At 32.4% G+C, this 18,265-nt stretch overlaps 1 protein-coding gene and 1 long non-coding RNA gene across 2 annotated transcripts; one reads left to right on the top strand and one right to left on the bottom strand.

Annotated features, from left to right (window-relative positions):
- Positions 1-9,036: 9,036 nt before the first annotated feature.
- On the top strand, positions 9,037-12,393 carry LOC124454730 (angiopoietin-related protein 7-like). The gene is made up of 3 exons (XM_047005500.1): positions 9,037-9,234; positions 9,655-10,033; positions 11,519-12,393. The coding sequence occupies exons 1-3, from the start codon at positions 9,076-9,078 to the stop codon at positions 11,773-11,775; spliced, it is 795 nt and encodes a 264-aa protein (XP_046861456.1). The 5' UTR covers positions 9,037-9,075; the 3' UTR covers positions 11,776-12,393.
- A 2,642-nt stretch (positions 12,394-15,035) lies between these two features.
- LOC124454713 lies at positions 15,036-16,547 on the bottom strand. The gene is made up of 3 exons (XR_006951575.1): positions 16,512-16,547; positions 16,244-16,312; positions 15,036-15,277 (listed from the first exon to the last, which is right to left on the bottom strand). It is a non-coding gene; the product is annotated as an uncharacterized LOC124454713 (long non-coding RNA).
- Positions 16,548-18,265: the final 1,718 nt, after the last annotated feature.

Here is an 18,265-nt window from a genome sequence, read left to right as displayed (position 1 = left end):
GCTTTTTAATTATTTAAATCAAAGTTTGCTTTTGCATAAAGACCTTGGCACCTGCAAAAGGGGGTAAGAAATATTTAAGTTTCCGTTGCTAGTAATCGTAAAGAATGTCAATCACAACAAAGATACCACCTTTACAGCTAAAAAATTTACCATACATTGTCAAGATTATTTTTAATAGAAAAATTTAATTTCCTGCGAAAGATGAACGATTGTCTGATTATTACCTAAAAGTACAGCTCGTATTTTGGCACTTTTACGTAGAATTTCTTTTGTTTTGTCTTCATATAATCAAGGAAGGGAATGGCGCAAGCATGACAGCGCAAAAAAAAACGGTATATTTGTAATTTTCCATAAGATGAAAAGATTTGTTCTTGTAAATCATGTAAAATTGTAAGCCTGGACTAAAAAAATTTATACATAACATAAATTCAATGAGTTCTCTTTTTGGTCGAGTCCTGTGTTTAAATCGGGCTATCAAAACACCGAAATTTAAATACTCAAAATGAAATTTAGAATTTTCTAAATAACTTTTTTAAGATCCATCAGAATAATTAACACCAAAATGTGTTCATGTGTACTTTAAAATACAGATCACGACAGAACTCAAGAGCCATTACTACTTTTCAGGAAATGTTAAGGATGCATTGAGCTATCATAAAGACACGGCGTTTTCAACAAAAGATTCCGATGATGAAGGAAACTGCGCTGCTTACTGGCAAGGTGCTTGGTGGTATAAAAATTGTTATTATAGCAACCTAAATGTTAAAAATCTTGCTTGGCTTGGTTTTAATAACGTGAAAACCAGTGAAATGAAAATCAAACCATGAAGAATTTTTATAAATATTTATAATTTTATGACAATAATCAATATCAATGACAATACGTCATGTAATATGTCTTAAACATTTACACTCGTTGTTTACTATGAGAAAATGTGCAAAAAATTGGTATAGATAGAAGTCAAGAAAAGTGTAATCATTTCATGAAGTAATAAAAAATATTGTTTCAATCAATGATGTTGATGAAATATGAGTTTTTAACATGTTTATCTAAATGAAGTTGATGTAATCAAATCATACTCAAAACGACAGCGGCTTTTTGAGTTTGTAATGTGACTGTTTTCGTCTTCGTGGGCATAAAATGAGTTTTCACATTACTAATGCTTACACAGTTACACGTTTAAAAGCATTTAATTAGTGTTATTGTGGGCACTAGCCGTTTTGGGTGAGCCACATTCTTCGATAAGTCCCTGGAGGTTGGTTGCAATTGAAGAATATAAAACCCCTAAACACAACCACAATCGCAATACCCACATCGCATTTAACTGCATTACAAGAGAAATATATGTGGTGCTTTAACATGATCTCAAAGTACAATCTCACTCAAGCTCGAATGATAAAGTGTTGATTGTGTTTGAACGAAGTGGACGCTGAATTCACATGTCTCTGTTTCTATGTATGCTCACTTGAATGTTCTCTTGGAGTCGAAGTTCTCTGCTGTCAACATTGAAGTATGTCACTAGAGCTTTGGAATTTTATGATATATGTTTATCGTACATATCCAAATTAACATATATATTACATTTAAGTAGTTTATGGCGGTTTTTTGTTGAAATCATTTATACTTAGTAACCAAGTATTAATCATTGAAGAATTATTTAGATAGCTGTAACTTTAGATATGTTGTCAACTTGACACTGACAAAATATTAGATTGAAGGCCAAGCCTATTGTAAAAACTCAATGCATTGGAAAACGACATATCAGCAGTTTTACCAAGGACAAGCAGTTCTTCAATGGTGGGAGAATGTAAGTTATACTCATAATATATCTAAAGTTTGTAAATCCTATAATTATAAATGCCGCAAGATTGGCTACCGACTAATGTTCTTTACAGTCTGCAGAAACAAATGAGTTCGCGTAGCCAGAAAGCAAGTCTTTCTTGGCTTTATCGGTTTTCGAAAAAAGATTATCCATACTATATTCAAAACATGTGCATGTGCTGTCAGGCTGTCAGTGCTGATGCGTGTCCTCCAGATGCGCCTCAGCAACAATTGCTAAGATGTTAATGACGTAGGAGAAAATGGTCTATAGAAAGAAACAGTAGTCTCACTTTACTGTGTAACTTTGTGCTGTATCTTTAATTAAATTACTGGCTGCGACTGGCCACCTTAGCGCTCCTATTGGTCAGAAAATGCAAATTACTGGCTGCCACTATGCTTATTACATGCGTAATAAGATATGCGCTAAACAAAAAATTTCTATAAAGTGGAAGTATTGTTTGTTTCAATACTGCTGTAAGATCAACGCCAACTGTTAAAATAAAAGCATCTGATCGATGAAGTTAAAGGTACGTTTTTTGAGTAAATTTTACCTCTGACATAGTATGACGGATGTCTTTAAGTCACGAAAATGTGATGTCAATAAATAATGAATTATTATTAGTTTAGGGCCTGTTCATGTGAGACGGGCTGGCCGACTTTGCAGGGCTATTTTATTATTTGATTCGCATGAGGTGGGCTGGCCCGACAAAGTAAAGTAATAATTATTTACCCACGCAGCATAAAAGTCCAAATCCCGATTGTTGATGTTACTTTTATAAGCTGAAAGAAGCTCAATGATGTTTTGCATTAGTCTATGGTCCACCGAAAGTTGTTCTTTTGCTTGCCTTGTATTTTGCATAGCATTGAATTTTATGAGCATGCGCACTAGTACGATGTTTAATTCGGCATGCCGGTCTAGCCCGCCTTGTGCATTCACATGAGCCCGTTTATGACAAGATCCCGCCTCGTTTAAGCGACATCCCGGCAAAACGGGCAAGCCCGTCTCTCATAAGAATCAAAATTGAAATTATATGTAAATACTAAAAGAGGTGAGATCTTGCTATTGCAGGGCAAGCTCGGTAAAGCGGGCCAGCCAGGCTCATATGAACAGGCTCTTATATACATACACTTGAAGTTGTAAGCACCCAGCTTATAACTTATGTTTATGTGTATAACTTACACTTTCCATAATTACAAATTGTTTTTATCTTACAAAGAAGTGTTTCATTAGCGTTACACAAGTTAATTGTATTCAAGTAAATCTTGAATGCAATGAATCTTGGTATGTTGGCATGGCTACTATGTAAAAGAGAACTTGCATGTTAAAGCCTGATTGGATCTAGGTGCTCTTATATATTCAGTCATAACAAATATATATAATCAAAGTTTTATTTTGACGAAATTCTTGTAATGGTTCAAAACTTATTATTGCAAAAGAAACTTGTCAGTCGTGCACATGTGAAAGTGGTAATCGGTTTTTCAATCAGTTTACATGCAGGTGTGCATGTACAAGATATAATTCATTCTTCATGATGGTGGCTATATAAATGTTCTCGATTTTCCTGTCTGTTGTTTTTCGTTAACACGAAAATGACAACCTTGCCATTTTGATTTCTTACTAAAGTAGCACACTAGTGTACATTTTAATCTCAAAGAAACAATTGTACATGTCATATTTAATGCTTGACTTATATTCTAGCAATGCAGTAACAGAATCATTGTGGTTAGAATGACTATAAACAAGGCTATGGTAATCTTAGTTCTGAATTCTTGCTTGGATTGTATGAAATACGCTACATCAGCAAGGCAAAATAAACTTTGCGGTGACCTGATAGACTGGTCAGAAAACACAAAACCTGTTGAGTATAATAACTGTTACATGTTTGTAAATGTAGATCGTCCAGGTTGGCATAGTCCTGAGAAGGACTGTTTTTCTTGTTGTTGACCGACGTTTCGACAACCTTAACGGTAGTCATCTTCATAGTTCAATGAAGAGTAAACGTCAGGTTAGCCGTATTTTTAGCTGGTTCTTACCTCATTGTATTGTGTGTACAGGAAAAGTGTGGGTGTCAATTGTGTATTGTCATTGTGAATTAATGTGAAGTGTAATGTTTTTAGTTGATCGTTTGTTTGTATTGTGAATAAGTCGTTTGTAAGGTCCTGGTAATTGCTGTTATCTGTTCAAGGGGTTTTTTTCAAAGTTGGTATACCAACTTTCTAATGTAAGCCGTTGTCTATAGTCAGTACTGTAAGTAATGCATTTTGCCGAGTCCCAGTCAATGTTGTGCTTTGTGATTCGGTGATGTTCGGCAATGTGATTAGTTCTGTCTTGTTTCTTTGTAGCTCGTTTGTGTTCAGTTAGTCTTATGTTTAAGTTCCTGCCAGTTTCCCCGTTTCACAAGTTCGGGACTGGACTAATGTTAAGAACTGTGAGTGAAAACAATATAGCAAATGATTTTAAAATGATTGGATGTCATTGTTTAATTCACGCTTTGTAATTTTGTCTCAATTTAAATTAATTTTCGTTATTATAACTAATGGACAAGAAAATGAACGAAGATGTCTTTAAACATTTCGAATAGTAAAAAATAGCAAAAAAATGTATGCAACACAACTGCAATTTCACGAAAAGAAAAATGTGATTGCTCTTTTTTAATGTTTTTCGTGAAAGGATAAACCTAATCATTAAAAAATTATAATTCGTTATGTTGAAGGATTTTCCCCAGCTATAGGAGTTTCTTTGTTGTTCTTTCATAATCGCTGTGAAGTATAAAAACCTTTTTATCACCTTATGAATTAGCTATATGCATGCATTTTTTAGACTCTCTTTTAATGAAATTTTATTCTTTGAAACATTCTTTTAAACATATAGGTTCTGTGTATTTTAATACTATAGAACTTCAAGAGTGAGATAATTTTTTTCTTTAAAAGTGCTTTTATCTTTTTTAGTGATATATTACTTAACGCTTCATCTGTTGTTTGTTCTGAGCACTATCATATACGTCTTACATTGACGTATATGTTTTTGTAAAAGAGCTTATCATTAAGCTTATCAAAACAGCACGTCATTGTCCGGTAAAAGCTTTTTAATTTCAGTCCAATTTGAAATAAAAATATTTTCAGGACATTAACACCATCATCATATAGCAAGATATCGCGTAAAAAACCCCTTATATATGGTACGTACATAGCCCAAAATTAATTTTAAACGAAAAAAACAAAACAGGAGAAGTCTGTACAACTGTTCACTAATTTGAAAATGAGTTTTTTTGCAAAGATTTTTAAATTAGAAACGTTTGTAATTAATACAGACCTGGTGTTTTATTTATTATCAACAATAATTTGTGAAAGGAAGACATATTTGGGTACTTAATAATAAAAAAGCTAAGTTTTAACTAACTCATCTATATATATTTTGTCACATAGGTAAAATTAATGTGTAGATTCTTTAAGATGATGTTCACCAATACAACAATTTATCAATTATCTTCAAGAAAGAAATATTTCTACAAGCCTACGCCTCATAGAATTAAAGAAAAATCGGCATTTATGGCCTTATAGGTCGATTGCCTAAAAAAACCCCAAAGGGCTTTATTATGCAATTTAAGTAAAGCATAGATGCAGCTGTGCACCTACAAAATATACTTTATTCTTCATGATGGTGGTTATATAAATGTTGTCAAAAAAGTTTTTGAAACACAAAGTGTTTACTTTTTTTTTATGCAAGATATTGATGCGCGTTTCTGTAGTTTTTCTTTTAGTTGCTTTTTGCAATGCATCACATAATGCTTGTCAAAGCGTACAAAGTGGTTTTATGAAGGCAAAAGACAATGGTATGTTACAGTACAAAAGACAACAACATCGTCTAAAGATGTCTTTAACAGTTACTTTATTTATAAATGATTATGAAAAGTTTTTACGTTTTTAATTAATACAGACCTGGTGGTTTTAGCAATCAATTATTAACCACGATATGTGAAACGAAGACACTTGAGTACTTAATGATTAATAACTTAGTAGGTTTAACTTAATGCGTTGTCTATCACATAGGATATAATTAGTGTGAGCAATGTTTTAAGATAATGTTCACTAATACACCAATTTATCCAATTTATCAATTGTCAACCAGCAAAAATATTTCTACAAGCTTACTCCTTTAGGAATTGAATATAAATCGCTTTTATCGCCTTAAAACCTTCCCAAAATATCGGAAAGTGCTTTTTTATGCAATTTAGGTAAATCAAACACAGCTGCATGTACAATATATACATTATTCTTTATGACGGTGGCTATATAAACGTTCTCAAAAACGTTTTTCAAACATAAAGTATTTTCTCCCTTTTATGCAAGATGTTGATGCGCGTTTCTGTAGTTTTTCTTTTAGTTGCTATCTGCAATGCATTGAATAATGCTTGTCAAAGTTCACAAAGTTTTTTTATGAAGACAAAAGACAACGGTAAGCTACAGAGTAAAAGATAAAATAAATGTTTTGGAGGATGTAAAAAACTAGTATGTTTTAAAACGCGTACCTGCAGGTTACATTTGTAGTTGTTTAATTGCAATAAAGCTTTCTCATATCTATTTTATACCGTTCTGGCAAAATATATTAGCAAAAACTGAACAAGCGAAGATAGTATTTTTCATATATGTTTTTTCTAATCTAAAACGAAGCGTTCTATCTAGCATTGTTGCTCTCGCTGTTTTTGGCCTTCAATTCTTTACGTTTGATCGTTAGTAAAAATACATGTAATTGTGTCATTGATAAGAATAATAAAACAGGTAAGATTCCGAGACTTCTAGCTCGACTCAGTTCCGTACATTGTTTTTTGCTTAACTTTTTGCGTTTTATAACTATTTGCTTTACGAAATTTGTTTACGATTGTTTGCAAAAATGGACCTACAAAACAGATTTTGAGCTAATGAAGGCACGCTAGTTTACTGGAAGTGACACCAGCCATATAATAAAAGAAATTAATGTATTTAATTTACATGAGACGTATGTGTTGTCTAGATATATAAATTCACTCCCCCCCTCACTCCCTGAATGTAAACTTGGATGCATCAAAGCGATAACACGACAAATATTGTATCAAGAAAATATTACCTAGTGGTCACTCAAATCAACAAAGCAATAGACTTGTAGAAATACTGAGTTTTGGTTTATTCTGAAGTTTTGAAAGTTGTTTTATGATAAAGGACAAAATCATAAGAACAATTATATAATGTTTCATCGATCCAGCGATTCCTTAAATATGTCTTATTACATTACACTGAAAAACTGAAGCAAAATTTACCAAAGTTTTTTTTGTTTCAAGTAAAATATAAATTTTTTATACAAATTTAAATATTTTACATTTGTGTACTTTACATTTTCACTTTATGACGTTATTAGGGTCCTGTAAGCAGATGTATTATAAACCTACAGTGTGAGTTATCATCATGAATAATGAAACAGTAATAATCCCAATGTCCTCACTATGTCATGGCAAAAAAATTTTTGCAAAAGCATCTACATATGCATATATACCTCTAAACCATGTCTTGATTGATATTTGAACAACAATTCCTATCGTAATAGCTCCCAAACCCAAAAAAATAATTATGATAATTTATTTTGCTGTTTTATTAACATTTATCAAATCAATTCAACAGCATTCTAACACATTTCAGATCATTGATTCTTATTTATTATTTTGCGTCTTCTGATGTGAGATTAGTACATTCTGTCTAACGTCATGAATCTATGCTAATAAGTAATAGGTCTGCCTGCTTCAAAATGAACATACACTGTAGTTTAAAAAAATTTAGATTTGAAATGTCCATCTCTGTAGATAGTAAACAGAAGCAAAATAAGATTTGAAATGTCCATCTCTGTAGATAGTAAATAGAAGCAGGCAGACTTCTCAGCTTCAATTTTTTTGACTACAGTATGATCTTTGGCTGTTTTTCCCTTTCTGGTGTATGTTACCAATTAAATCAGAAAGCCGACAAGGACACATCAATATTTTGAACTTTTTGCTATTTCCTTCTCATGAAATGTTTGGAATAAACCAAGACTTAACAAAACTGCTGTTAGGACGGTATAAATTTGACGAGGCAATGTTTGTCGTGTTATTTTCCAGCTTTGATGCATCGAAGTTAACTTCTAAAAATTCTGCAATGTCATCCTATTTCCAGAAAAAGAGGAAAGAACTAGAGGTTAGATATTAAAAACATGTTTGTACATATAAAATAAAAACAAACCAAAATGTATGAAAGGAGTTCTTTTTTTGGTTTATTATAATTAAAATTTGAATGAACGTAATATCTGTGCGAATGGTCGGCCGATGCTAAAAATAAACGCTAGCCAAAATTTTTTACGGTTTTTTTTGATCAGTTGTAAACTTTTATGATTAGTTCTACCCTTATCCAAAAACAAAAACCTTCTCTTTCAGGCAAAGTTACGGGAGCTTGCGCTGACACAATTAATGCGCTGGGACTTGTTTAAGAACACTGCATTTGACCTCATAAAGTCAATTATTCTTATTGAACATTCAGGCATACTTACACAATAGTGTTTCATTGCTATACATAAGAAATAAGTCGTAATGCTATGATTTCTAAAATTTTAAATCATTCCATGATTAAAGAATCTACCTGCTATACTTGTAGCTATGGTTCTTTTCAACATCAGTGTAAATGTAATAGTAGCTTTTCAAATGAAGCTTTAAGTCCGAAATTATACAGCCATGAAGCTGGTCTTTTATTTAAGAGTAGCAAGGGGCAATGTACAGTACTGATCTTATATGTTTACTTTAAACATGACGGCTAATATTTAAATTGTATAAAAATCTTTATGATTGAGGAAATATTTATCAAAAAGCTTCAGAAGCAAGAGCAATAAAAGTGGTGATATACGAAACACAGTGTAGAAATTATAGGGAAATATTATATATTTACCATTGTGTTATCACCCTATATTTCATGATATTTATATAAAATGTTTCCATCTAAGGTTTAAACGTTGATAATTTATTGGTTAATTTTGACGAGCGAAGATAATCTTTCACTTTCTTTTGCTCCATGACTCATTGCATTTTATAAATCTTGTTATTTCTTTTTTGTATTTTTGACTATAAAATAGACTTTGTTATCTTTTTGTATTATTTACACCTTTTGTAATTGATCCTGTTTTGTTCTTTGTTTTAAAGGTGAGACGTTATCACCAAAGATATCATTTCAACTCATGCTGTTCACAATGACATTGAATGTTCCATGAAATGTCATCAACAGAAACTATGTGTTGGCTTTAATTTCTTATTTGATGCAAAAGAATTTGAGATAAACTGCCAAATTACCAACAGAAAAAAACCCAGAAATATGGAGAAACTAGCCTCAGAAGGCAAATGGACTTTTTATGAATCTCATGCATTGGTAAGAAAAAAGAAAGTGGTTGATTTGAAAATGTTTGTTAAGTGGGTATTATGTGTTAATTTTAAATATATTGTTAACGCTTATTTTTTTCCTGATAAGCATTGTGCAAAACTATATAAAATCTGACTTAAAGTACTAATTAAAAGAAAAATGCCCAATCAAGTGTCTATTTTTAGGTTACTGAATTTAATTCGATTTCGAGAAAAAGAATGCAATTTTAAAATTCATACGATTTCGAGGATAAGAATGAAATTGTGCCAATTTTAAATATGTTGAGTTTAATCTTAAAATGTTTTGAACAGCTATTTGGCACAATGGATCTATGTAGGAAAGCTTTTCATAACAATTTCTTTGGATGCCTAATGATTTATAACCCGTAGGAAGTTCAATGCAATAGATTTTTCAATAATATTTTTATAGGCAAAAGACTGTGCAGATCTATACATGAAAGGAAAGAGGAAGAATGGAGTTTATGAAATTGATCCAGATGGCCAGGGCAGTTTCAATGTTTTCTGTGATATGACAACATCTAGTGGAGGTTGGACTGTGTTTCAACGTCGTCAAGATGGAAGTGTAGACTTTTATCGAGATTGGAGGGATTATAAGAATGGTTTTGGTGATCTGAAAGGCGAATTCTGGCTTGGATTGGATAAAATATACAGACTAACATCAGCAAGGAGAAATAAACTTCGTGTTGACCTTGGAGACTGGTCAGGAAACAAAGCATATGCTGAATATGATTATTTTGCTGTAGAGAATGAAGCAAATAAATATAAGTTGAGTCTTGGTGCATATTCTGGTGAGTCAATAAGTAAATGTAAACATTTGATGGACAAATTTCTAAGCCATTTTTTGATATAAGCATTATACGTTGTAATGATTCGAGTTTGCGTGGGCAGGTCAGCAATTTTGGGAAAAACATAGATATTTTAACGGTTGACTTTGAGCGGAAGTCTTGTTAGATCTTAAAAAATATAATCAATTTGATATTACGAACAAAATACATTGAACAAACATAAAAATCATTTTGTTGTGTGAATCATTAAGTTGCACCCTACGACAACAATTTTTGACTTACAAAAAGAGATCATTCATGGATTGTGCTTACCGTATGATTAAGATTAAATGAAAATTCAATTGAAGCTTTGTAAACAAGTAATGAGCATGCGCCTGAAACATTGCTAAATTATGTGGACTTAAATAAACATTAAAACCTTTTATATAAAATATATGCAAACCTGTAATATATAATATTAAATTCAGGCTTCCATTCCAAGATTTTTTATATATGTATAAATAAAAAAATGATAGCATAATGCTCTATCCAACAACTACAAACAATAACGACATTATCTAACAACATTTGCAAAATTAACCTTCCACTCCTGTTCCTTTTAGTCCTAGAATTATACTCTGCTATACTGGTCACAAGCTCAGGACTTGTAATTAAGGCTCTCTGCTTTTGAATAGACTTGTCTTGTTTACAAAGAAGAGGAGGAAGTTTAATTTTCAAATGTTGTTAGATAAGGTCATTATTGTTTGTAGTTGTTCGTTAAAGCATTATGCTATTATTCTTTTTGTTTCATAACATTCCAACTATTTAACCTCAAGAATATGTATAAATAAATATAATATATTTATACATATATAAACGTTACTGAAATTCATTCAATTATACGTGGATAAATTTACATATAGAAGAATGAAAAACATAAATGTAAATTAAGTCTCGGACAACACTACAGGTATATCATCAAGTCAATAAAGAATTTTTAAGGTCTATTATAATAAAAATTAAATACCATTCATTACTTAACATAGGAGTGAGAGCAATGAGTTAAGGCTGGGATGTGGAAATAATCTTCTGGGAAATGAAAGTAGGATCAAAGTCAAAGTCTTGACAAATTTATTTACCTTTGCAATTTATTTATTCCATTTTGAAACCGGATTTACAGCAAGTTGTTAAATAAGTCAGCTATAACAACTTTATGACAAACGGTAGCAATGTTATAATGTGATTGTCGTTGGATGTCCCACATGCACCAGAATATGTGAAATGAAAACTCAGTGTTATATAACATATTTTAACACTTACATCATTCCTTCCTCTTTTTCTACATAAAATAAAAAAACTTATTGGCAAATCTCACAAAAGCCCCCCAAAAAACCGCTGTAGGAATCTTCTAACAATGACATAAAACCCATTTTGGGAGAGTTTCTGCAAGTTCAGAAGAATTCTATAACTGCATAAAATGCGAACTTTGAAAGGTACTACTTTTTGTAGGAAATGCTAGCAATTCATTATCTTGTCATAAAGCCAAGGCGTTTTCAACAAAAGATTCAAATAATCATCAAAGTGCAGGAAACTGTGCCACTGACTGGAAAGGAGCTTGGTGGTATTGTTATGATAACTATTGTTATGACTCTAACCTGAATGGACACTACTATAGTGGCAACCAAAACAATTACAAAGGTGTGACTTGGCGACAATGGAAAGGTGGTAAATCTTTAAAGTTCACTGAGATGAAAATAAAAGCATAAAGAATTTCCAAAGCTGTAATGTCATAAATTTGATCACTATTTCTAATGAAACTTTCAACATTTAATAACAAAAAATAACTTTTATGTCTTTTAAAGATCCTTTATAATCATTATCATTTAAAAAAGCGTTGAAAAAATAGTTAAAAATACTGTGGTGAAATAATAACTTTCTAATATTTTCTCTAAAATTAGAGCTGATTTAGGTAATTATGTGATTCTAATGTTATGTCTTTTCACTCATTTCTTTAATGAGATATTGCTCTGTATGTAACTAATTCTATATTTTCGCCTCGTTCCACGCAATCTTGGTGTATCATGCATTTCATGCAATTATCTTACATCATTATTCACTATGTAAGCAATGTCGCTTTTGATTGGTCAACTACCTGCAAATAATTCTAGATATCTGTAGGTAAGACGTCTATTTACAAATAACAGTTTCTACAATTATGGACGTCATTAAGAGCCGGTTTCGAAAAAAAGTCAAATCATAGCGATGTTTTCCACAGTTTCTAAAAACGATGTAAAAGCTTTGAAACAAGAAGCATCCAGAAAACACTAAAAAAGCGGCTAAGATGGCTTTGAACGTGCTTACAACATATTTAAACAAGATGAACTTGAATAAACGAGCTGACAAAAAAATTAACGAAGGTTTGAAAAATGTTCTATATTGATATGTGTTAATAATATTTCAGTTAGTTAAAGTGAATAATAAAACAATTATTGAACTTGGCTTTCGTAGTTATGATTTTAAAAATTATTCAGACCTCGGCAACGTATTCTGCCTCAGCTTTGCTTCTGCAGATAATATTGACCTTGGTCTGAATAATTTTTGATATCATGCTCAACCTCATCCAAACAATTGTTTATTATCTGGCTCGTCAGCAATCGTGTTCCTTCCAGAAAGAATGGTTGCACACCATATATAAACCGCGTTTACACTGCGGTCTCGTAACTTACCAAGGACTGACTAGGCCTCCAGTGTAAACACATCAAGCCTGACCTAGGACTCACCAAGGACCGACGTTTTAAGCCCATCATTGCACGTAGTCCTAGGAAAACTTACACAATTTAGAAGGCGCTAGAATCTCCCCCACACTACAGTACATCCGGTCAAAACCGCCCGGTGTACTATGTTTGATAATTTATATCGTTACATCTATCTCCTCATAAGGAACAAAACAAGGTTATAATTTGAAGGATCTAAGAGTAGTTTTCATAAAAATTGGTAATCACATGTAGAACGTTCATTGTAATGTACGTCCTATAGAAGATTTTCTTTTGACTGAGGTGTCCGATGTGTCGGTTTCTAGTCGTGCCTTATTGGTTTCTATACTGACATTTGTGGACGTGTCTTGCGTAGAGAAATAGTCTAGTTTAGTTTACATATCAGTGGCTTAATTATCCTCTACCAATAGCAAAATAAATAAAACAACATTACAACACCGAATCAAAATTATAAATGTTGAAGAAAGATAATCACATTGCTAAAACAGTTTATCGTTGTCCTGGTGGTTAAAGTCATCTCCGAATCGTTAGGAATGAAATGAGTAATTTAGAGCAAAAATAGTCAGCGTCGTTCTCATTGACGAAACCGTGCTAAAAAGAAAAACAATGATGCGCATGCGTATTAATTTTATATTGCAGTACCCAGCCATTGTACCCAGAATGCTCGCTCTGCAATCTTCAGAAACGTAGTGAATATCAGTGGGACTAGAGTTGAAGATTTTTGTCAGAACGTAACATCATGCAGCAGAGGAAAATATCTCAGTTTTAAAGAGGAAGGATTTGTTAATCACTTTGAAAATACAAGTCCTTATAAAGCGTCTTGTAAAATTGTCGTGTGGCTTACAAAGGCCAAGAGAATCGATAAAATACTGGCATATTTAACTACTTCAAGTTAGATCATCGATGTCAGGTTCTCTAAATGATCACGTTTTAAATAAGGCTTGAGCGTACATACACAAAGAAAAACACATGTTGTAGACTAGTGAGAAATTAATCACAACAACTGACATTACTTCAACTAATATCTTCTAACGTATATATTTATAAATGCCACGTTTGTGTTTATTACAGTTCCTTTGAAAATAAAGCATGAATTATCAATTTCAATAGCTTGCTGATAACCAAAAATAAGCTCATCAACACAAGCTACTTTTAGAAATGGATAATTTCGGTCAATTTGTGAGGTAGAAGTTTATAGCTACATACCTTGATGGTAGCTATGTTTCAAGTGATGTTTAGTTTTTTAGTTCTCAAGTTTTAGTCCAGCTTTTCAACATCCTTATTCATGTCTATACAAATTCATTGTTTTTGCTGTGAGTATAAACTCAAAGAGATTGACAGCAGGATTACATGAGTATGCTGGCGATGCGAACTGAAATAAAACATTTTTCTCATTTTGGCCACGTTCAAAAAATAATGTCCTGCACATTTATTATTTTAAAGTAGAAGTTTCAAAAATTCGTGTTGATAACGTTAACATGTTCGTAATTGCATATGTTGTTCGTTATGACACAACAACTTCCTTCAATGTACGTGCAAAGTTGATATTAACAATAAAATTGCTGTTCGGGATAATAGAGTTATACTTATATAATTTTTATACTGGAGACAGCTGGGGGGAATTATTGCCAGTTTGCTTCATTATAGCTACAACGTAAATTGTGTTTTAAGAATGATCAACGGCGAAATACAGCTTGTAATCAATTTTACTGCATCAAAAGTAAGTACACAAAATATAGCTATATTTTAGAATGATCTGTATCGAGTGCCACCTTTTAAAGGTTTCTTTTTAAGTCGTGTATGAATAAATTACTTAATTTAATTGACTGCTGAGACAGAATATCAAAAGAAGGATACATATCACTTGTAGACAGGAAAACAGCTGGGTTGAGTCTTAGGCATAGAAATTTATATACTTTGTAAATTTGTTGTATTTTATACAACAAAATATCAAATAAGTAAACAACAGGATGTGTATGTAACTACAAATTCCAAACATATAATGCAATACTGTCAGTTTGAATTTGTAAACAAACTGTTGTGTCTGTTGTTCCTTATAAATAGTAAAATTGCTTTTCATACTAAAGAAAAAAGAAATCTTTTTGTGCAAGTTGATTTACATCAAGGTTTGACTATATAAAACAAAATAGTGGCGCAAAATTCGTCTTTTAAACATTGCATAGTCAAGCAACTAGTAATAGTGCAAATTCATTGGACGAAACTTCGAGCATAAAATAGCTACTGTCTAAATCTCAAATAATTAAACTCTTTTATTATCAGATGAAACCATCCTATTCTTCATGAATACTCAACATGAAATTACGTGCATGCATCATCGATAGTTGGCAATAAATTATTAAAATACAGTTGACTTAAATACATCAATAGAGCTTCCATGATCTTGTCCTAACTCCAAGCTTGTGGATATCGATCATATATCATAAAATGGCAAAATTTGCTTTTGCGTCGGTCGGTGACATAGTATGACGGGTGCCTTTATGTCAAAGAAATGTGATGTCAATAAATAACGAATTATTATTAGTTTAGGGCCTGTTCATATGAACCGGGCTGGCCGACTTTGCCTGGCCAGTTTATTATTTGATTCACATGAGGCGGGCTAACCCGACAAAGTACAGTAATAATTATTTACGCACGCCGCATAAAAGTCCAAATCTCGATACTTTATGTTACTTTTATAAGCTGAAACAAACTCGATGATGTTATGCATTAGTCTATAGTCCACCGAACGTTGTTCTTTTGCTTGCCCTATCTTTTGCATCGCATTGAATTTTATGAGCATGTGCAATAGTACGATGTTTAACTCGGCATGCCGGTCTAGCCCGCATTGTGCATTGACATGAACCCGTTTTATGCCGTGATCCCGCCTCGTTTAAGGGAGATCCCGGCAAAACAGGCCAGCCCTTCGCTTATATGAATCAAATTTGAAATTATATGTAAATACTAAAAGAGGTGAGATCTTGCTACTGCCGGGCAAGCTCGGTAAAGCGGGCCAGCCCGGCTCATATGAACAGGCCCTTATGTACATACACTTGAAATTGTAAGCACCCAGCTTATAACTTATGTTTAGATTATGTGTATAATTTACACTTTCCATAATTACAAATTGTTTATCTCTTGCAAATAAGTGTTTCATTAGCGTTACACGAGTTAAATGTATTCAAGTAAGTCTTGAATGCAATGAAGCTTGGTATGTTGGCATGGCTACTATGTAAAAGAGAACATGCATGTTAACATCTGATTGGATCTAGGTGCTCTTACATATTCAGTCATAACAAATATATAAAATCAAAATTTTATTTCGACGAAACTTTTGTAATGGTTCAAAACTTATTATTGCAAAAAAAACTTGTCCGTCGTGCAGATTTGAAAGTGGTAGCCGGTTTTTCTTACGGTAGACGTCGAATTATTTTAAAAATTCACTTTATTCAAACAAACATACCTACGTATAGCTTGATCGAATACATTTATAATTTATTTTGACAGTGGGCGCTGATCCAACCTTGCATCTCTATAATTACAAAACATCTGTCAACGTTACTCTTATTTTTAACTCATTATTGTAGAATGGCACACCATGGTTCGTCATCAAATGTTGAGGCTTGGTTAGTGCTGATGATTAACATACTCAAATTCCTATTCTAATTTGACTGGTAACCTTCTAGATCTTCATTAGCCGATTATTCAGGCTAAAAACTGTAATGGCTTACCGCTATACGGTTGTCAAAACGTCAATTAACATCAACAACAATAGTCCTCCTCAGGACTCTACTAGCTTGGACGATCTACATCCACAAACATGTAACGATACCGTCGAGTTCAAACCATTTAATTTATTACGAATAATATTTGTTGGATTGCCTTCTACATCACTTTCAAAATTATCGAGAAAAAAAAATTGTGCGTGTTTTTCTATTCTTTTTAAATGCCATGCTGTGTAAAATATACCATTGAACATAACTTTAATTTTGTAAACAGCAAGCTCAAATTTTTTTCATGATATGACGTAAAAAGTAATTTCCTTTGACGTATACGGCGCTCCACGCTGCTAAGTCTTCAATCAGTTCAACAAGTGCATTTAAATAGCTAGATGTTTCTTCAAAAAGAAAGTAGCTGATGTAAAATTTTTAAATTAAGGCGACCCTACAACAACCAATATCAAGCACCATCCAAAACATTGTTATTTCTTAGCATCAACAACATACAGCATACGTGCTCTTTAACACACATTTTGGTGGATCCTATTCATACGATGAAAATAGAATTGTCAAAGGATACTCTTAAATCTTTTCAATTTTTAATTAACAGTCTTTATATCAATGCAAGCTTTGTTTTGGCTGTCGCTCCCTTACAGAGTGGCGTCACGAATAGCATTTAATTGAAAATTTTTGATAATATTGGTCCTTTTTTTTAGCAAAACACAGTGCTCACTGCAATGCCTTGTGCTATGTATTATTAAAACTCTTCATTATTTTTAAACTTTTTTTTATTAAAAAATCTATAACATCGCAAACAAGCTATCAATGAAGTACAATGTAATTAACAGCTTGTTACCACACTATCACAATACGTCTTTATTCATTAATTCTATATTAATCAGCTAGTGGTGTTGTTTTACGATAAATAAAGGCCTGTTTATTAAACAGTAAATGTTATGTTACAAATCCTTCAAAACTACCGAGTTTTAAGTTTTGAGTCAATTTTGTAAACTTCTTCCAAGTTGAATGAATTCGATTTTTAAATTAAAATAATGTCCAGTTTGTGGCTCTGTGTGCAAACTGTTCAACATATTTAAACTATTTAAAGCAGTTCAATTATCTGCTGAAATAAATTAGTCTGTGTAACTTTGTAAAGGCATCTTTATCCTCACAGTTTATTCATGCTGGACACACACATAGATAAATAGCCTCTATCCTCATCTCAACCTAAAGTGTTTACTTGTAAGACATTTGACACAAGACAAGATGGTGAGCTTTATTTGTGCATTGGTGGCGATTACCTGCATCGTTGTTAAGGGTAAGCTATGGCTTCAAGGGTAAGCTATGGCTTAGGGCAAAGAAGAAGTTGGAAATGTTTAATGTGATCATTGAACGCTATGAACACTATATTAGAAACGTCTCTAAGGCGTATTTCTTTTTAAATTTGAACAATATTTTTGCACATGTTGTCGAGTTGTAGTTAATATTCAGTGCTGGGGCAGAATACAAACATGATCAAAGCTTTGCAAGTTACGATACCGTAAACTAAGGATTTTTAAATTAGCTCAAGCAAAATGCTTTTATTTTGTTCAAAATGTGCATGGGAGTGGTAAGACTTTTATATGCATTACATCTTTTTAGTAAGTTGTTAGCTATGTCATGTATGTATTTAATATAAGTCTGTCTCAATTCCTTGTTCATAGTGTGAAATATTTCATCTGAAAACTTTTGCATGACTCACTTTAATGTTCTTACTTTTGTAGAGT

Source organism: Xenia sp. Carnegie-2017, unplaced genomic scaffold (assembly GCF_021976095.1).
Source record: "Xenia sp. Carnegie-2017 unplaced genomic scaffold, XeniaSp_v1 HiC_scaffold_3, whole genome shotgun sequence".
Lineage (NCBI taxonomy): Eukaryota > Metazoa > Cnidaria > Anthozoa > Malacalcyonacea > Xeniidae > Xenia > Xenia sp. Carnegie-2017.
The sequence above is the reverse complement of the archived record's forward strand: the minus strand, read 5'-3'. Positions and strand labels throughout refer to the sequence as shown.

Bases quoted from the DNA above. Each gene is read 5' to 3' on its own strand.
- LOC124454730 (XM_047005500.1), top strand. From the start codon at position 9,076: ATGAAATGTCATCAACAGAAACTATGTGTTGGCTTTAATTTCTTATTT. The intron at 9,235-9,654 runs GTAAGAAAAAAG...ATATTTTTATAG, and splicing joins TTTATGAATCTCATGCATTG to GCAAAAGACTGTGCAGATCT. The intron at 10,034-11,518 runs GTGAGTCAATAA...TACTTTTTGTAG, and splicing joins GAGTCTTGGTGCATATTCTG to GAAATGCTAGCAATTCATTA.